Here is a 20985-nt window from a genome sequence, read left to right on the forward strand (position 1 = left end):
ACGTGGGTTCAATCCCCAGTTGGGAAGACCCCCTGGAGAAGGAAATGGCAACTCACTCCAGTGTTCTTGCCTGGAGAATCCCATGGACATAGGAGCCTGGCAGGCTACAGTCCATGAGGTCACAAAGAGTCAGACATGACTTGGTGACTAAACAGCAACACCAGAGGTCCCCACAGAGCCCACTGTCCCTGTCCAGGCCATCGGGGCAAATATCCTCTGACCAGAGGTCTGAGTTTTCATTCTGGATCCCCACGTAAGAGGCCTGTGTTAACTGCCCCATACTAAGGTCTGTCCAAGATTCTTAGAGAACAGAAGCTGTGAGGAGATGTTCCTACAAACACTTCCAGGAGGCTCATTAATGTCACCTTCCTTCTCTTTTCTCTGGAGTGTCAGTAAGGTAGGATCAGTTAGAACGGCATGGGCCATGATTTTATTCTTCAGGAAAAACTGAGGCAAGGGAGCAGAAAGTATATGAGCATTGACATTCCCTACTGGGGCTTCTCTTGTGGCTCAGATGGTAAAGAATCTGCCTTTAATGCCAGAGACTCCAGTTGGATCCCTGGGTTTGGAAGATCTCCTGGAGAAGGGAATGGCAACTAATTCTGGTATTCTTGCTTAGAGAATTCCATGGACAGACGGTGGGGTCGTGAAGAGTCCGGCACAGCAGAGTGACTAACATACATAGCCCTCAGTTTGGATACTGGACTAGCTGTATGAGAAGTTACTCAACTTCTCACGGCCTTAATTTCCATATCAGTATAATACTGTTGCTGTAAGCAATGAATGAAATACATATATGATGTTCCAGACATCTAACCAGTGCTAGTCAACACAGGCTCCCCTCTCCTCCTCTTTTTTACCTTTGCCCCCACCCCACCCACTGTGGGTGGCCAAGACTGGCTCTGATCTTTTAACAAAGTCAGAGGAGAAAGGCAAAGAGTTGAATCTGATCCTGTGAAAATCAGAGGGAAAGTCACGTCCACGGCCAGAATGATCTGAGCCACCCACACAAACCAGTGTACTCTTGATCTTTAATTCTTATGGGAATCCCCTAGGAGCTTGCTTAAATTCAGATTCCTGGACTCATCTCCATAACTTTTGATTCAGTGGTTCTGGATGGAGCCCAGCATCTGCATATTTAACAATCCCTTCATCCCCCGCTCCTCAGGGACCCTGATGTAGATGGTGGTCCATGGTCCACACTTGGAGAACCACTGAAACAATTGGGGAAACAAGGAAGGGTACAGACATTGACTTGGTTACAGGAGAAAATGTTTACCACGACATTTAATCATGCAACCAAAAGAGAGAAGAAGCCATACAGGAATCACCCCAATACAATAAAATTACAAACCACCAATAATAAAAAGCTGGGAGGATTAGCCTCAGTCTTTCCATCCTGACCGCTACATGGCTGAGGGATGCTCTGGAAACATACAATCTCTCAGATCAAGTGAGGGGACTCCCAGAGCCCCAGCCCCACTCCCACTGCTGCCCCCTCAATGCTGATGGGCCACAAACAGTCCGTTGTCCAAGGGCAAAGCACAAGGGTGCATCCATGCCCTGCCACCTGCTACCTGGGCCCCTGCCCAGAGGGCCTGGCACATGGTCAGTTCTTAGTAAATGTCTACTAACCTGAAATTAGGGAAGAAAATGACTAAGCAGTTTATATCAAAGAGTCTTTACATCTTTTCTTGGACCACAGGGAGGGGGGAGAATCAATGGAGGCAGCAAGAATGCCAAACCCAGGGTTGAGACTCAAAGAGTAAACCATAACTCCAGTGAGGAGGAACCTGGAGAGTTAGTTCTGGCTCCCCAGTAAGGGACAATCACTAAACTGACATTTGGGCCTGAGACAGAAAAGCTTTCCCTGTTCCCCACTTTCTACCCTGGCCCCCTCAGACACCATCTGTCCAGAGTCCTAACCCCCACTATGCAAACCTCACAGATCTCACACTGGAACAGAATCCCCCTACAGAGGGGGAGCAAAGAGCACTGCTGCTGATGGCCGTGCCACCCAGGCCACGAGGGACGGTGGAATCAAGGTCGCCGCAGATCACGCCTCCCTGGGAACGGCTCACACCTGTAAGGAGATACCAACTCAGAATTCTCTCCATTTCAGACATGGCATGACCCAGAATTTTTCTAGAACCAGTGATTAACTCTTTACACACTGAGGGACTAGTGACATGAATCCTTTTAAACTACAGGAAAATCTAATCCCATTGCCATCTTCCTGAAGGAATATGGTTAGCAAGTTGGACACCGAACTCTGCTTGACTACACTGCAATGTTGAAATCTTTAGGCAAAAACTGATTGAGCACAGAATCATCTAGAAATTATGCTGCTGGAAAGGTGAGGGGAACGGATGACATCTAGGCTAGGGGCGGCATACACGTCAAATTGTTTAAGACAGATTTAAGAGATGTTTTCAGTAGCCCCAGCTGATCCGAATATATAGCTCATGGTTTGTTTGTTTGTTTTCTCATAAAACATTGTACCACCTGAGGCGTATTCTTCGTGGCTGAAAGACTTGGGTGGCTTTTAAAGAACCAATTAGCAGGTCCGAATTTGCCACAGGCGTAAGCTTAAGCTTCATGGATGCTCCAGACGGGTCCATATTTGGGTGGTGGTCAGCTATTTGGGGCTATCCATGTCTCTCAGCTCCTATCCCTCTCACTCAGTGTACTGTGGACAGAGGCTCAGTCCCCTATCACAAGCAACCTACGAAGCAATCCATGAAGACCATAGATACCCAAAGAAGCACGCCCACCGACACCCTCAAACTCACAGATGTTGATGGAGCCCACACCTTCGCACAGCCTGCAGGGGAGAGGAGAGGAGGCAGTTAGAACCTGGTTGCTCTGCGCTTGTGGCATGCCCGCTCTCCATCCTGAAGGCAGGGAGGAGATGCGGGGCGGGCCCTTCTGCAGAGGCAGCCATGCTAGCACTGTTCCCTGGGATCCTGAAAGGACAGGGGGAGGTTAATTTGCAGGATCCAAAAGGCCACTTTATTCCCTGTTTGCTTCTAGGCTATGGAAACTTGGGATACTGAAAAGGAGGGGTGGGGTGACCCTTCTTATCCCTCTGCTAAAATTCCGGCAAAGCCAAAAAATAGGTGATGGGAGCAGCTACTGCCTAACTGGACACCTCTGGGTGGGAAAAAGCTTGCCTAGCATCCGGATGGATCCATTTTTATCTCGCATTCTTAAAAGCTACCCCAGACACACACCTGACTTGATAAACTCAGAGAGAGGCTGGAGGGTATGTAGTTAAGAGCCTGGACCCTAGAGCCGGCAGAACCAGTTACTAGCTGGATGACCTTGGGCAAGTCACCTCACCTTTCCAAGCCTCAGTTTCCTCAGCTCTAATAAGACTGTTATAAGTTCTGTGTGTAAAGCATCTGCAGACAGAGCCTGGCAGGCAGTAAACCTGATGTAAGGGTTTTCAGTACCCTTTGCTGAACACTCGTTACGATGTGTCATTATACCAGGACCTTGCATGCTTCATAAACACCTGTACTTTCTGTTCTGTGTCTCCTTCACTTTTTTTAAACTCCCAACTTCAAAACTTTTTCTCCAGGAATATTCTACTCTGATTCATTCTGCCTGACTCAGAACCCTTCCCCACTCCTTGTCTTCTCAGGGGATATATGCTTCCAGCTCACCTTCTTGCTACGTGAACCTGGCTTTGCTACAGTCTCAGAATTGTGCCCTTTCAGAAGATTCTAGCCAATGCCCATCAGCAGCTCTCTCCAAATTGAGTAATTAGGCCTGCTTTTATTTTCTTATTTTCTGTGTTTTCTGCAATGAATGAGCATATAATCTAATTACATATGTTATATGTAAGAGGAAAGTGAAAGTGCCAGTCGCTCAGTCGTGTCTGACTCTTTGCAACGCCATGGACTGTAGCCCGCCAGGCCCCTGTGTCCTTGGAATTCTCCAGGCAAGAATACTGGAATGGGTTGCCATTCCCTTCTCCAGAGGATCTTTCCAACCCAGGGATCGAACCCAGGTCTCTCACATTGCAGGCGGATTCTTTACCATGTGCACTATCAAGGAAGCCCCATATGTAAGAGAAGAAAGTCTATCAAAAGGGCAATGGCCACCATATGCAAATACACTAAACAACCTTTTAAAAGCTCATGTGTAGGGAACAGTGCATCATTTATTATGATGGAGTTATCAACACGCTAATGATGGTTGATGATTACCATAATGAAAGGAAGTTTCACATTGCACACTGAGTGCTAGCAAGTGGCTTAGGGACTGCAAAGGAGGTGATAGCACAGTTGGCTTCACCCAAAAGGCCTCAGAAATTGACAGGAAATTTACCAACTTTGGTCAGGCATGGCCAGATGCCTTGGGTACCACACTTGTCAGACTTCTAACACTAACAGTGTTAATATGGAGTCTATCCGTGGGTGCAGCCCTGTCGGGCCACCCCACCATAGAGTTATTCTAATTCTGATAATAACTTCTTCCTGCACAAACTTACTGCATTCCATTACCTGTTGAATCTTTGCGAGAGCCTGAAGCAGTGGATTTTATGATTATCTGTTTTACAGGTTAGGACATTATTTTGAAGCTAGTACGTGTAGTGCTGGGATCCAAACCCGGGTGATCTGTCTCACAGCCTGTTATCGTAATCTCTACACTCTATTCCCCAGTCTGGCCTGCTCCCCATGATGGGACCCAGCGCAGAGGCAATGGTGACGTGGCCATCTCAAGGCTAGGGACCCTTGTACCACCTGAGAAGTAAACCTGCATTGCTCCCTCCCACGCTGACATCCCCTGGCCCCAATTCTTGGCTCAAACTGTCAGCACTGCCTGAGGTGACCTATCCCTTTCCCACCCCGCCTCGGCTCCTCTGCCTCCTCCCCTGAGAAGCCTCTGACAGTCTTCCTGGGACGCTAAGCCCAATCACCTAGAGGATGGGTGGATGCATGCCTGCCCCTGTCTTCTCTGCTGGGCAAGGACGCAGTGCTGCTTCTATTCGCCGTTCTGAACACCAGACTCTCTGGGCTGAGAGAATTCCTTGCATTCTGTGCATCCCAAACTGAGTGGAATGGCCTTTAACAAAGCTTCTGAATGATTCCAGCTTTCACAACCCACTGAGATCTGACTTGGAGAAGGAAATGGCAACCCACTCCAGTATTCTTGCCTGGAGAATCCCAGGGACAGAGGAGCCCGGTGGACTGCCATCAATGGAGTCACACAGAGTCAGACACGACTGAAGCAACTTAGTAGAAGCAGCAGAAGAGATATGACTGCAAAAACATGTTTTCACCCAACAGATGAAAAGTTGCCTGGGAATGAGCTGTACTGGAGGGACAGCACAGGAAGGGAGAGAGATCACTGGAGGGCTAGCCAGGAGGCTGGTGTAGTTCTAGCTTAGCCATTAACTAGCTGCAATCTGATGCTAAAGCTGAAGCTCCAATACTTTGGCCACTTGATGCAAAAAGCCAAGTCATTAGAGAAAACCCTGATGCTGGGAAAGATTGAAGGCAGGAGGAGAAGGGGATTACAGAGGATGAGATGGTTGGATGACGTCACCGACTCAGTGGACATGAGTTTGAGCAAACTCCTGGAGATGGTAAAGGACAGGGAAGCCTGGCATACTGCAGTCCATGGGGTAGCAAAGAGTCAGACACGACTGAGCGACTCAACAACAACAAACTATGGTCTTGGACAAGCCTTTCTCCTCTCTGAGCTTCAGTTTCCCTATCTGGGAATAAGACAATGGCTAGTCTCTCTAGGTCTCTAGAGACTTGGCCAGTTTGAACGCTCTCTGCCTGGAGGTGAGTCAGTGAGACACTCTTCTAGCCCCATGTGGTGATATGAAGTGGCCCTGGGCCCGTCCTCACCGGCTCTCCTCTCCCTCCAGCAGTTTGCGATAAGTGGCGATTTCCACGTCCAGGCCCAGCTTGGAGTTCATCACCTCCTGGTACTCCTTGAGCAGGCAGGCCATGTCCTGCTTGGCCTTCTGCAGGGCCTCCTCCAGCCCGGCCAGCTTGCACTTGGCATCGTTAAGGGCCGCCTCACCCTGCTGCTCCGCCTCGGCCAGGGCGGTCTCCAGCTTGCAGCGCTGTGGGGAGGAAAAGAGCTTAAGAAGAGTGCAGGCTGTGGGGACTCTGGGTCTTTGTGGGGACTAAGATCTCCCATGGCCTTGGTCATCCTGCTGCTGCTGCTGCTGCTGCTAAGTCGCTTCAGTCGTGTCCGACTCTGTGCGACCCCATAGACGGCAGCCCACCAGGCTCCCCCGTCCCTGGGATTCTCCAGGCAAGAACACTGGAGTGGGTTGCCATTTCCTTCTCCAATGCATGAAAGTGAAAAGTGAAAGTAAAGTCGCTCAGTCGTGTCTGACTCTCCTCGACCCCATGGACTGTTTACCTCAATTCAAAATGGTCAATTTTTAAATTAACTAGGCAGGGAAATCACAGCCAATTGGAGCTTTCTCCCTTCATTTTTTAAAACTATCTTGTAAGACTCAAGTCCATGGTGAGCTGTTAGGGGAAGGAAATGTTAGCAGAATCAGACTAATGCTAATATTAGATAATTATCTCACATTTTTGTACTGCTGTTAGTTTACAAGTCACTTCCACAGATGGTATCTAATTTGACCTTGAAGTTACTCCTGAGTTTATCAGAACAGGTGTGGTTATTTCCATTATTCAGATGAAGACATTGAACCTCAGTCGGAGAGGCTGTGACTTGCTCCGAGCTACCCAGTTAGTGAGAGCCAAGCCCAGATTTTCCGGAGAAGGCAATGGCAACCCACTCCGGTACTCTTGCCTGGAAAATCCCATGGACATTGGAGTCTGGTAGGCTGCAGTCCATGGGGTCACTAGGAGTCGGACACGGCTGAGCGACTTCACTTTCACTTTTCACTTTCATGCATTGGAGAAGGAAATGGCAACCCACTCCAGTGTTCTTGCCTTGAGAATCCCAGGGATGGTGGAACCTGGTGGGCTGCCATCTTTGGGGTCGCACAGAGTCAGACACGACTGAAGCGACTTAGCAGCAGCAGCAGCAGCAGCCCAGATTTTCAGAGGCTTCTGTATGGGAATCTCATTTTTGGTCCCCTGAGATCAGCATGCTGGAAGAAGCTCCCATTCCAATGCTTTTGTCCACTAACTATAGCGCCTTCCTTTTGTCCAACTTAAGAAAGTATAAGGAACTTCTACAACTCAATAGCAGAAAACAAAAGTAACCCAATTTTTTAAATGGGCTAAGGACATAAAGAGACATCTCTCCAGACAAGACTAATAAATAACTAATAGATACATGAAAAAGACATTCAACATCACCCATCATCAAAGAAATGCAATCCAATCCACAGTGAGAATCACCTGATACCTGTCAGTTTGGCTATTATAAAATCAAGACAAGTGTTAAGGATGTGGAGAAATTGAACCCCTGGTATACTTTTGGTGGGAATGCAAAATAATGTAGCTGCTCTGGAAAACAGTTTAAAGGTTCCTCAAAAACTTAAAAAAATGGGATTATCATATGATCCAGCAATTGCGCTTCTGGGTATTTTATCCCAAAGAATCTAAAGCAGGATTTCGAAGAGATATTAGCTCTCCCATGTTTGTATTATTCACAATAGCCAAGAATGAAAACAGTGTAATGTCCATCAACAGGTGAATGGATAAAGAAATCATGGTATATACATACAATGGAATATTATTTAGCCTTTTAAAAAAAGGAAATTCTCCAATGTGTGACAATGTGGATGTACCCTGAGGACATTATGCTAAGTGTAATGAGTGCTGAAGAATTGATGCTTTTGAACTGTGGTGTTGGAGAAGACTCTTGAGAGCTCCTTGGACTGCAAGAAGATCCATCCGGTCCATCCTAAAGGAGATCAGTCCTGGGTGTTCATTGGAAGGACTGATGTTGAAGCTGAAATTTCAATACTTTGGCCACCTGATGTGAAGAACTGACTCATTTGAAAAGACCCTGATGCTGGGAAAGATTGAGGGCAGGAGAAGAAGGGGGCGATAGAGGATGAGATGGCTGGATGGCATCACCGACTCAATGGACATGAGTTTGGGTGGACTCTGGGAGTTGGTGATGGACAGGGAGGCCTGGTGTGCTGCGGTTCATGGGGTCACAAAGAGTCGGACATGACTGAGCGACTGAACTGAACTGAATAAGCCAGACACAGAAAGACAAACACTGCACAATTCAGCTTATATGACGTATCTAAAATAGTCAAATCATAGAATTAGAGTGGAGTGGGGATTTCCCTGGTGGTTTAGCGGTCAAGAATCCGCCTTCTCATGCAAGGGGAGCGAGTTCAATCCCTGGTTGGGGAACTAAGATTCCATATGTCTTGAGCAACTAAGCCTGCAAAACACACTAGAGAGTCCATGCAGCGCAAGACCCTGAATGAGGCAACGAAGATTCCACGTGCGGCAACTAAGACCTGAAGCAGTCAAATAAATACATATTAAAAAATAAATGAAGAGTGGAGTAATGGTTTCCAGGAGCTAGGAGGAGGAGGACATAGGGAATCACAAATAAGTGGGCATAGAAGGCAATGGCACCCCACTCCAGTACTCTTGCCTGGAAATTCCCATGGACGGAGGAGCCTGGAAGACTGAAGTCCATGGGGTCGCTGAGGGTCCGCCACGACTGAGCTACTTCACTTTCAATTTTCACTTTCATGCATTGGAGAAGGAAATGGCAACCCACTCCAGTGTTCTCGCCTAGAGAATCCCAGGGATGGGGGAGCCTAATGGGCTGCCGTCTATGGGGTCACACAGAGTCGGACACGACTGAAGTGACTTAGCAGTAGCAGGGCATAAAGCAGGACAAATAAGCTCTAGAGAGCCATTATAAAACACTGTACCTAGAATCAACAATAATGTATTGTACACCTTAAAATTGTGTTAAGAGGATATATCTCATGTTAAGTGTTCTTGTTAGTCACTCGGCCATGTCCAATTCTTGTGACCCCATGGACTGTAGCCCACCAGGCTCCTCTGTCCATGGAACTCTCCAGGCAGGAATACTGGAGTGGGTGGCCATTCCCTTCTCCAGGGGATTTTCCCCACCCAGGAATCAAGATAGGGTCTCCTGCATATCAGGTGGATTCTTTACCATCTGAGCTTTCCAGAAACCTATAAATTTTTATTCTAACCACATTAAAATAAATATTTTTTAAAAGCATATCAGAATGCAAGTGAGGAAAACTTCTAACTTTCTCTAACTTCACTTCTGGAAAGTAAATCATTCTCATATTCCATTATTTGGCTACTAATAGTAACAAATTACTTCTGATACCTCTTACACAGTGGCTGAGAACAGCTAAACTGAGGGGAGAGGACAGAATTTAAACCAGGAATATGTGGGAACTCAGTATTATGATACAGGTGGTATCACAAACCAGTGAGTAAGAAATGGATTACAGAACACATTTTCTTACTATATGTAGAAAAATTTAATTAAAAACCTACTCCTTGTATATACCAAAAATAAAGGTCAGATGGATTAAAGACCTAAATCTGAGAAGTAAAAGTATAAAATCAGTAGAAGACAAAATTGTAACAGGAGGCCTCTATGACCTCAAACCTTTTAAGTATTAACTGTTAAAGCAAAAAGTGATGGATTTGGCTACATCCAGTTTAAAGATTTCTATTCAGTGAAGGAAATCAGAGCAAAACAGACAAGTGACAGGTTGAGAGAAGATTAACTGGAAAATGTATAAATATAAAGGGTAACGTCTACATAGAATGGGCAAGGAACTACTGGAGATCACTGAGAAGAAAAAAGAAATCAATAAAAAAATGGGCAGATGATCTGAACAGGCAGCTCTCAGAAAGGAAAATGCAAATGAGTAGTAAGTGAATGAAGAGAGAGTCATTCTAGTTAATGACAGAAATGAAAATGAACCGTTAGATGCCATTTACACATTATTAGATCCACAAGAGTTCCAAACTCTGGTAACAGCAAATGCTGAAACAGAAGTCCTCGCTTGCCCATACTGGGAGCACACTCTGGCCCAGAACTCCGAGGGCACTTATGGAAAGTAAATTAGTGAATATCTTACAACTCAACAATTCCATTTCTTGCTTTACACCTTCAAAACATCCCTCATGTGGTTACACATGGAAACCTTTAGAGATATGTATAAATGTTCATGATACAACTGATTGTAACAGCAAAGTCTTGGAGGCAAACTTAGCAAGCATCCATCAATAAGGGAATGGGTAGGAAACCATGGTTTATAAATAGGACAGAAATAATGAAACAGACAATTTATAGTGATGTGCATGGATTTCAAAAACTTCCAACTGGCAAGTGGCAGAATTTGAATGAGATTTATGGTATAATATCATTTTGTAAACTTAAAACGCTAAGAGGTTTAAATGAATCTAATATACATAGGAAATAAATAGATGAAAGAGAGACTATAAAGAACTATATTAACTGCATGAGAATGAGTGCTGGGATGAAGGGGAATGGAACTGAAGATAAAGGATGGACAGTTTTAAATGAGAGAAATGCGCAGAGGGTGGTAGTGCTCCGTTTGAACAGAGTGGTGTGTCACTAGTTCAGGCCTGTGCACCCCAAGTCCGGCAAGAGAAGTGGGGGGAGAGAGAAAAAGCAGGAGGCAAGCACAGCACTAGACTGTGTTGTCTAAGGTGTGTTTAGAGGAAAGGAACTGTGAAGGGATATAGAGGGCAATGAGAACAGAATTCAGAGAAGGGAGACCAAGCATCCTGTCTTTGAAGTCTTGGGCACTCTTGGTCATTCAGATGCAGGTTGTTAAAACACAAGACTCTTCAAAAGGGAACACTCCTGCACTGTTGGTGGGAATGTAAGTTGGTGCAGCCATCATGGAAAACAGTACGGAAAGTGAAAGTTGCTCAGTTGTGTCCAGCTCTTTGCAACCCATGGACTAAACGGTCCATGGAATTCTCCTGGCCAAAATACTGGAGTGGGAAGCCATTCCCTTCTCCAGGGGATCTTCCCAACCCAGAGATCAAACCCAGGACTCCTGCATTGCAGGCAGATTCTTTACCATCAGGGAAGCCCAAAATAGTATGCAGACACCTTTAAAAGACAAAACATAGAGTTACCATGTGATCCAGCAATCCCGGTCCTGGGTATGTATCTGGAGAAAACCCTAATTTGAAAAGATACATGCACCCCAATGTTCATTGCAGCACTATTTACAATTGCCAAGACATGGAAGCAACCTCAATGTCTATCGACAGATGAGTGGATAAAGATGTGGCACACATACGGGGGGCGGGAGGGGCGGGATATTACTCAGCCATAAAAAAGGAGTAAAATAATACCTGTAGCAACATGAATGGACGTAGAGGCTATATACTGAGTGAAGTCAGTCAGACAAAAACAAATCCCATATGATATCACTTACATGTGGAATCAAAGATATGACACAAGTGAACTTATCTACAAAAGAGTCACAGACATAGAGAACAAACTCTGGTTACCAAAAAGGGAAGAGGATGGGGAAGGGGATAAGTTAGAAATTTGGGATTAGCAGATACAAACAACTGTGTATCAAATAGATAAACACCAAGGTCTTACTGTATAGTGCAGGAAGTTATACTCAATATCCTTTAATAAACCATAATGGAAATGAAATCTATATGCTTGTGCATGTGAGCTAAGTTGCTTCAGTTCAACTCTTTTGCGACCCTATGGACTATAGCCTGCCAGGCTCCTCTGTCCATGGGATTCTCCAGGCAAGGATACTGGAGTGGGTTTTCATGCCCTCCTCCAGAGGATCTTAGCAACCCAGGGATTGAGGCCATATCTCTTACATCTCCTGCTTTGGCAGGTGAGTTCTTTACCACTTGCGCCACCTGGAAAGCCTATATATAGGCTTTGCCCCTCCAAAATTAGCAGCAGCAGGAGGAAAGCAGAGAGCAGACCCCAGCAGCAGCCCACCGACCTGCTGCTTGGCGTTCTCCACCTCGGCTGTCAGCCTCTGGATCATGCGGTTCAGCTCATTGATCTCCTCCTTGGTTCTGCGGAGGTTCTCACCCTGCTGTGTTACTGTGACCTTCATCTCCTCGCACTGCAGGTTGGGAGACAGACAGGAGGAAAGCACCAATGACTGCAAGGTGGCTGCAGGTACTGAGATGTTGTCATGCAGAGTCAACCCACATTTCTTCTGGGATTGTCCCACCTCCTGCCCTGCTCTGCGTGGACCTCCACCATAGCCGCTCTTAGTGCATGGGTGCATTTTCCAGGGAAGCTCCAGCTCCAGTGGTCCTCTCTGCCCAGTGGGGAAGTCTGCCCTTCAGCTCACCTTGGTTTGATACCAGGACTCAACCTCGGCCCGGCTGCGGCTGGCGATGCCATCATACTGAGCCTTGATCTCAGCCACAACCGAGTCCATGTTGAGCTCCCGGCTGTTGTCCATCTTGACCACCACCGAGGTGTCAGAGATTTGCGACTGAAGGAGGTAAATTTCCTGTAGGAGACAACAACCATTGCCCTCATCTCCAAAGCCCTCACCGATTCTCCTCTCCACAGGTAATTCAAAACACAAACCCCAACTCTGAAATTTTATAAAATTAATTAGGAAACTTCTGACAAGTCAGGAAAATTTTTTTAAGTGCTGCTTTAAGAATAAAAGGCTAGAATTTGAATCATAATATCAAGGCAGTGAGTAAGGTGGAATTTCATTAATGCCTAGATCAACAGAGGTAGATTTCTGTGGATAAAGTCAAATTGGGTCACTCCACTTGGGGCCCCAACTACCCAGATCAGCTGTGACTGTCTGTATAAACCTAATCCATCAAATAACAGATAGGTTTGGAGTCCTGAATTTTCTAATTGGGCTTTCACACTATTTGAATTAATAAGATATGATTATTATATTCATATACCTAAACTTACAGTGTCAGATCTCCATGTTATGCTGTGTAGATAGGCAATGAATCACAGTCTTTCAAATTATTTTTTGTTTCTTATCTTTTTTAATTGCAGTATAGTTCATCTACAATGTTATGATCACTTCATATGTATAGCAAACTGATTCTGTTATACATACATATATATCTTTTTTCAGATTTTTTTTTCTTATAGGTTATTACAAAATGTTGAGTTTAGTTTCCTGCGCTCTATGGTAGGTTATCTATTTTAGATATAGTAGTGTATATCTGTTCACTCCAAAAAGGTAGGGCATTACTCATTTCTATTTTGAAAGATCTGAGCAAGAGAAAAATCTCTTGTCATAAAAGGAAAGGATATTGAGGCCCTAGAAGTGTAAGGAATGCATAACTTTTCCTAGAACCAAGGAACCGTGACAGAAAACCTAGAAAACCCTCCTCTGGAGATGGGAAGAGGCTCACCTCATCGTACAGCGACTGCAGGAAGCTCATCTCCTCCTTCAGGGCCTCCACGTTGGCTTCCAGGTCAGCCTTGCGCAGATAGGCACAGTCAATGTCCTGGTGGAGACACACAGGAGGGTGGGACAGGAGAGTGGGCCAGGGGAGCCGTCAGCCTCTGTGGAGGCCCTGAGGCCATCTCCCAGCCCACCCCTTTGCCATCACACAAACATCAGTGGGACCCCCTGGGATAGAAGTGGGGAAGAGTCAGACTCCTAGAGACTTCTTTCCACTTCCTCCGGAACTAGGGATCCCGCAGAAGCAGGTAGCCTAAGATGACAACCCAACATGTCAGGCTGCAGCCGCCAAGCCAAACTGGTCCATAGAGCATGGCCGTGTGGTGAGCACAGAGCCAGGGGTGGTCCTTGGCGCCCAGGTCAGGCACCACTCAACACCCAAGCAGCTGGCTCTCCCATCTGAAACCAAGGCCACACCTGTCCTGGCAGATTTTCTACCAGCCCTCTCTCCATTCCGTGATTACTAACAAATGAGGTGTGTAAGGTAAGCACAGTATTTATGAAGAGCATTAGCATACACTTCAACTCACCAATTTGAAATCAAAGAGAAATCATTAATAGTTTTCTCCCCTGGTTTTTCCACCGTCTCCACTTGCACTGAATAAGGACCACAGCTCCCATAGTCACTACCAAGCTGAGAACTAATACTTCCCAATCTGGGAGGCAAAGGCCATAGGAGAGTGAAACTGATTTGAAAGCGACCATTTCAGCTTTCGGGAAGTTTACAAAAAGCCAAACAGCAGCATGATGAGGTCTCTTTTTAAGAAGCTTCCATCAGCACAGGCTAGGTTCCTGCACGGCACCAAGATGGTTTTGGCAGCCTGACCCACCGACAAGCCTCCGTTTGCCGAGGAACCTGGTCTGACCACAACTGGACTGACTCAAAATTAGCAAGATGCCCAGTGTCCGAGCATGCAGCATCCAATATTTAATTCCTCTCCACGTGCAACGAGTCACTCACCTTCTTCAGCACCACAAACTCATTCTCGGCCGTAGTCTTGAGAGCCACCTCTTCTTCATACCTGAGGAGAGACAGCACAGCTGGAGAGGCCCCACCCAAGGGGTAAGGGCCTCGGGCTAGCCAGCCGAGTCCTAGGTTATCAAAACTCCCTGGTCCTGCCCTGGACTTTCTGTGTGTCTTAGGAGAAGCGTCTGGGCCTCTCTATACTTCTGTTTCTCAGCCACAAAGAAACCACCAAAGGACACCGGATATGGAGTCTAGATACCTGATTTCTGGTCCAAGTTTGGGCTTTAGTCGCTGCAAAACCTCAGGCAAGTCACTGAATCTCTCTGGTCTTGGGATAAATTGCCCGATGTGTGATCAGGTACTCAGTAATTATTTGTTCATTTCAAATGAATGAAAGATGCTCCAGGGGGCCCTTCAACTCTAAAACTGTAAAAAATGTAGCGACCGGGAGGCCATTCTCTCCCTCCTCCCCCACCATCCAAGACCTTGAAATCAGAGAAGTCATCTATGGTGCCCAGATTGCTGGGAGCATTTCCACAGCCTTCCTCTGCCAGCCTGGTCTAGTCTCTCTCTCTTGCCTGTGAGGTTTTATCCCTGGAGCAGTCCTGCCCCAACCTGACAAGGAGCACCAGAGTTCCCAGAACATGGTTTTCACAACTTTTTAATGACGGGGTAATTGGGACTGCTATAAACTCTGAGCTCTATAATTACCAGCCCTCACACCCCCAGAGTGGGAGACAGACCCTGACACCTGCAAACACAATTGTGTCTGCATTTGCATCCCCCCAGGCAAAGTTTAAAAACCCATTGCTGGATCCATCTGGATGGTAGAGCCTGATCTTCCAAGACCAGAATTTCAATTACTTCCCAGTGAAATTACCAGCACCGGTTATGTCAAAATCACTCATCACTCTGTCCATATCTGCCATGTAAAGATGAGCAAGTGACCCAGTAAGTTTAAACAAGGTAATGGCCAGACTAAATAAATCGAATTAAAACAAAAGAAGCTCAACATTCAGAAAACGAAGATCATGGCATCCGGTCCCATCACTTCATGGGAAATAGATGGGGAAACAGTGGAAACAGTGTCAGACTTTATTTTTCTGGGCTCCAAAATCACTGCAGATGGTGACTGCAGCCATGAAATTAAAAGACACTCACTTCTTGGAAGGAAAGTTATGACCAACCTAGATAGCATATTCAAAAGCAGAGACATTACTTTGCCAGCAAAGGTTCGTCTAGTCAAGGCTATGGTTTTGCCTGTGGTCATGTATGGATGTGAGAGTTGGACTGTGAAGAAGGCTGAGCGCCAAAGAATTGATGCTTTTGAACTGTGGTGTTGGAGAAGACTCTTGAGAGTCCCTTGGACTGCAAGGAGCTCCAACCAGTCCATTCTGAAGGAGATCAGCCCTGGGATTTCTTTGGAAGGAATGATGCTAAAGCTGAAACTTCAGTACTTTGGCCACCTCATGCGAAGAGTTGACTCACTGGAAAAGACTCTGATGCTGGGAGGGATTGGGGGCAAGAGGAGAAGGGGATGACAGAGGATGAGATGGCTGGATGGCATCACTGACTCGATGGACGTGAGTCTGGGTGAACTCCGGGCATTGGTGATGGACAGGGAGGCCTGGCGTGCTGCGATTCATGGGGTAGCAAAGAGTCGGACATGACTGAGAGACTAATCTGATCTGATCTGGTCTGAAAACAAAAGATTTACATGGACCTTTGAATTGTGGAGCCTGGCAGAACAAGAGCTGATAACTTATCTGCAGAATAAATAGAAGAATGATCCAAGGTCATCAGACACTTGAATGGTATCTGCCAAATCATCTTCAAGGTAACTCCCCAGAGACCTCTCCTTTCCTCCCGTCCTAGCGCTGACTGCTCCCAAGTGTCTGTTCTCCATCCTCCTGCTTCCTTTGTTCCTCACTCTCCATCTCTCTTGGGCTTCCCTGGTGACTCAGATGGTAAGGAATCTGTCTGCAATGCAGAAAGCCAGGGTTCAATCCCTGGGTCAGGAAGATCCCCTGGAGAAAGGAATGGCTACCCAGTCCAGGATTCTTGCTTGAAGAATTCCATGGACAGAGAATCCTGGCAGGCTACAGCCCAGGGGTCACACAGAGTTGGACACGACTGAGTGACTAACACTTTCACTGTCACTTTCTCCATCTTTGGGTCAGTCTGTGCTCTGGATGTGTGCCCACCTCTCCCAGGCTGGGAGCTCTTCTTCCCTGCAAAGCTTTCCCCCTTTCCCCGAATGGGGCTGCAAGTGTTGAGAGCTGAGACAAGACAGAGCAGACTAATAAAGCAGAAGCACCTTGGTAAGTAGGCTGCGATGACCCTAATCTTCAGCCACCTCCATCTCCGGGAAGGTTGTATGAACTCAGTCAAGACCCACTGCACACCTATAACCACTCCCAGCCTGGCCACACTCACTTCTTCTTGTAGCCCTCCAGAACTTCCTCCACGTGGTTGAGCTCTGAGGCCAGCCTCCCGCTGTTGGCCTCCACACACTCGGCCTCCCGCCTCAGTGTCTCGATGTAGCCATTGAACAGGGGCTCCAGGTTGCTCTCACAGCACTGGTGATTCTGGTAGAACTGTAGCTTGGTCTCCAGCAGCTTGTTCTGCTGCTCCAGGAAGCGCACCTGCCATCCAGAGTGGTAGAAAGAGATTCAGGAGGAGCCCCAGGAGGTGACTGGTCCCCTAGAGCTCCCTCTGCCCTTGGGGATGGATCCCTGACCCGCAGCAGCCCATGACCTTCCCCCAGAGGCCAAATGATCTGGCCAAGTCAGAAAATGAAAGACACAATTGTTCCCCAAAAAAACTTCCCTTCACTCCATCTCTCCTTCCAGGAAGAATACACAATTTATTTGTGACTTATTTATTCTGCACAGAATGAAATAACTCCTCATCCTGCAAAAATATCCCAGACCTCATGTGACAAGACAAAAATGGCCCCTCAAAGATGTTTATGTCTCAATCCTCAGAACCTGTAAATAGGTCACATTACATGCAAGAGGACCTTGCAGGTGGAATTAAGGTTATGAAACTGAAGATCAAGAGATGAGCCTGAATTATTCAGGTGGCTCCAAGATAGTCACACAGGCCTTTTAAACTGGAAGGGAAGGCAGAAGCGTAAAAGATACCCTCAAAAGAAGGAAGCAGAGGAGAGATTTGAACCATGAGAAGCTCTGGACCACTATCATCTTTGAAGATAGAGATCAGGCCTTGAGTCAAGGAATATGGCGGCCCCTAGACACTGAGACCAACCTCTGGCAGTCAGCCAGCAAGGAACAGGGACTCCAGTCCTCCAGTAACAGACCTCAATTCTGTACAACATCTGCATGGCCCTGAAAGTAAGTTTTCCCAGGACCTCCAGAGGAAGTACAACCCTATTGACCCCTTGATTTTGGCCTCATTAGGTAATAGGTTTGTGTTCTTCTAAGTTGCTAAGTTTGTGGACATTTTTATGGCAGTGATTCAAAAATGCACCTACCATGACTCTCCTGCGCTCTGACCCCAAGGCAAGGGGTCCAGAGGGACTGGATCAGGAATTTGAAGATTTTTCATTGCTTAACTCTGCCATTCACCATGTCATTGTGCCTCATTTTTTCTGAGCCTCAATTCATTTTTTAAATTTTTATTTATTTATTTATGGCTGCCTTCAGTCTTCGCTGCCGCTCGAGGACTTTCTCTAGTTGTGGTGAGCAGAGGCTCCTTTCTAGTTGCAGTGTGTGGTTTCTCCTTGCGGTGGCTTCTCTTGTTGCAAAGCATGGGCTCCACAGTCTGAGCTCAGTAGTTGTGGCACACGGGCTTAGCTGTGCTGAGACATGCGAAATTTTCCTGGACCAGGGATCGAACCTCTGTCCCCAGGACTCGCAGGCAGGTTCTTAACCACTGGATCACCAGGGAAGTCCTCTGAGCCTCATTTTAAATTGAGGCAGTGAGAACACATCAGCAATGGCACACTGGCAGCCCCCAGGTGCGATCTGGCCCAGAGGCATGTTTTATTTGGTCTTCACACTGTTTTATAAAAATTCGATTCATCACCAGCATCTAATAAGAGAGTGATCTGGGGCAAGAATCTAGCTTTACCTCACCTTAACAACCCTGAAACTTGGACAATGCTGGGTATGAGCTGGATTTCAACCTTGCCCAACCCCTGGTGGGTGGCCTTGGGCAAAGAGTGACCTGCATGATCCAACGTCACCTTCATTTTGCCGATGTGAGGGAAGAATGGTTTGGACAGCCAACAGCATGTTAAGAACGGGTGTCCAGGACTTTTGCTTACAGACCTGCCTATTCCTGATGAGAGCATTTGTCTAAGAACAAAGTGTCCACCCCTCCCGCCCCCATCCCCTTGGAATGCACCTTACTACAAAGTCCAAGGTGCAGATGTGCACAGGAATCACCCTGGAAAGGGGGGCTTTCCTCCAATGGACATGGGTGGCTATCCTTCCCAGAGCCATCAGACTCACAGAGGGAGCTTCACTGAGAAACCAGAGCTACATATCCAACCAGAAGTCCGGCTTGGAGACTGCAACATCGGAAGAGCACCGTGCTACATCCCCCAACCTGGCCCCCATGGATCTCCTGTTTCTCACCTCACTGTCTTTAATCTGTGCATATTTTGAGTAGGGGAGTGCATCAGGGCCTGAAGTCCTAGAAATTCCCAGGCTTCCCACAAGGTGCCCACCAGACAGGAGCAGGACAGGAGCTTCTGGCCTCTCTCTGTGTCGTGGTTCCCCTGTCCACGAGGGAGATGGCAGCATCTCCTCTAGGAGAGGGTGAAACACCAGCCTTAGTAGAGAGGCCCACCCCGCCCAACCCCCTTGATGGCTGAGATCCAGAAGATGGGGCCCCAGACACACAGTCAGCTCCTGCTGGGCAAGGTGAGCAGCAGCGATAAACCTTTCTTTTCTCTCTGGTGGTTTCACATCCATGATTACGTTGGAGTCTCACGGCAACATTTGAAAACTGAGACCCTGATTCAGTCATGTTCTCAGGGCCATGTGCTAATTCGGAACAGGGCAGTCCCCAGGTATTTGAACCCAGTCTGTCACCAGGTTCCAAGTACCTTTCCCTTCCTAAGCCGCAGCCCAGGGGACAACCCAGACACCCACCTTGTCGATGAAGGCAGCAAACTTGTTGTTGAGACCCTTGATCTGCTCCTTCTCCTCATGCTTCACGCACTGCGCCTTGGGGTCGATCTCCAGGTTGAGGGGCGCGAGGAGGCTCTCGTTAACCGACACAGTGGTGATACAGGGTGGGATAGGCCCGTAGAGGCCCCCTGCCTGGTAACCAAAGCTGCCCCCTCCTCGGAGGGGCCACGCATAACTCACTGCGATCCGTGGGGACCCCACTGCACACAGGCTCCTGCTGCCGAAGCCCCCGAGACGCCGGTAGCCGGGGCCCCCGGGGCTGCCCCCGTGGAAGGCCAGGCCATTGGCAAAGCCATGCACCCCAGGCTTGGGCACAACGGCTGAGCAGGAGCTGAAGTCCCTGACCCTGTAGCTGGAGCTGTTGTAGGAATGGCTCGCCATGCCTCTGCTCGCCAGGCCAGAGCCAGGATGGGGAAGTGGGGAGAATCCAAGGATGCTAGGACCCGCTACCCCTCCTGCCTTTTATCAGGCAGACAGCAGGCCTCCAGACAACATAAAAGTCAGGAGAAAGTCATTAACATCATTTACAAGCGTGGGAATCTCCCGCTAGGCAGGCTGAGAAGAAAGCTGAAACTTGCCTCCCTTAATAGATGTATCAAGGAGACCCTGCATCACAATAAACCTGCCCCTGCCTTTTCAGCCCCACAGGCCTAGACACATCCATGAAGCCCCTAATTCCCCTGCAGCCCTGGGGTCAGACCTGATATCATGATCCCACATGGGCGAGTGGAGGCCTGTACCAGTGCATTCTTGAGACTCGAAGGGTCCCATGTCCCACTAAGGTCCCTGGGCCTGTCCTTCCCAGCAGAGCACGTGATGCCTGGAGCATCCTTCCAGGTGAGCGCGGGTGAGGGGTGGTCTTCGAGCCTTTGCCTGGCATGGATGAAAGTGAAAATCTCTCAGTCATGTCCGAATCTTTGTGACCCCATGGACTATACAGTCCATGGAATCCTCCAGGCCAGAATACTGGAGTGGGTAGCCATTCCCTTCTCCAGATCTTCCCAACCTAGAGAGATCGAACCAGGTCTCCTGCATTGCAGGCGGATTCTTTACCAGCTGAGCCACCAGGGAAGCCTGGCATGGATGAAGGTGCTGGCCTCTCTTCTTAGGTGCTGCTGGCTGGCCAGCCACTAATCCCTTCCATTGGCACAAGGAAGACAACTGCGGGGTCATGCAGGTCATTCAGTGCACAGCAACATCCCCCCTTATAGTAGAGTTACTGAAGCTAGTAGTGGCCTCTCGATTCAGAAATCATGCCTTATCCACTTTTATAGCCCTCATGGCAACCAGCACATACTAGCTCCTCAGGAAGCATTGCTTGAATAGCCCGGACACAGAGGGAAGGGCCAATGTGTGGAGAGCTCCTCCATCTAGTCCACAGACACTGGCTGACCCTCCGCTGTGTGCCAAGCCTGGGAGCCAGCCTGGAGGAGGTGCCTTCCTTCTTGGGGGTGAGT

The 20985-nt window shown here is 47.7% G+C and overlaps 1 protein-coding gene across 1 annotated transcript; it reads right to left on the reverse strand.

Annotated features, from left to right (window-relative positions):
• Positions 1-1259: 1259 nt before the first annotated feature.
• On the reverse strand, positions 1260-19950 carry KRT89 (keratin 89). The gene is made up of 9 exons (NM_001101111.1): positions 19490-19950; positions 16803-17011; positions 14361-14421; positions 13347-13442; positions 12299-12463; positions 11939-12064; positions 5868-6088; positions 2793-2824; positions 1260-2083 (listed from the first exon to the last, which is right to left on the reverse strand). The coding sequence occupies exons 1-9, from the start codon at positions 19907-19909 to the stop codon at positions 1932-1934; spliced, it is 1482 nt and encodes a 493-aa protein (NP_001094581.1). The 5' UTR covers positions 19910-19950; the 3' UTR covers positions 1260-1931.
• Between the last annotated feature and the right edge of the window lie 1035 nt (positions 19951-20985).

The sequence above is a fragment of the Bos taurus genome, chromosome 5 (assembly GCF_002263795.3).
Source record: "Bos taurus isolate L1 Dominette 01449 registration number 42190680 breed Hereford chromosome 5, ARS-UCD2.0, whole genome shotgun sequence".
NCBI lineage: Eukaryota > Metazoa > Chordata > Mammalia > Artiodactyla > Bovidae > Bos > Bos taurus.

Excerpts from the sequence above, each read along its gene's own strand:
- KRT89 (NM_001101111.1), bottom strand. The coding sequence starts at position 19,909 with ATGGCGAGCCATTCCTACAACAGCTCCAGCTACAGGGTCAGGGACTTC. Across the intron at positions 12,464-13,346 it reads TGCAGTCGCTGTACGATGAG|GAAATTTACCTCCTTCAGTC; the intron begins GTGAGCCTCTTC and ends TGTCTCCTACAG. Across the intron at positions 2,825-5,867 it reads CTGGAGGGAGAGGAGAGCCG|GCTGTGCGAAGGTGTGGGCT; the intron begins GTGAGGACGGGC and ends TCTCCCCTGCAG.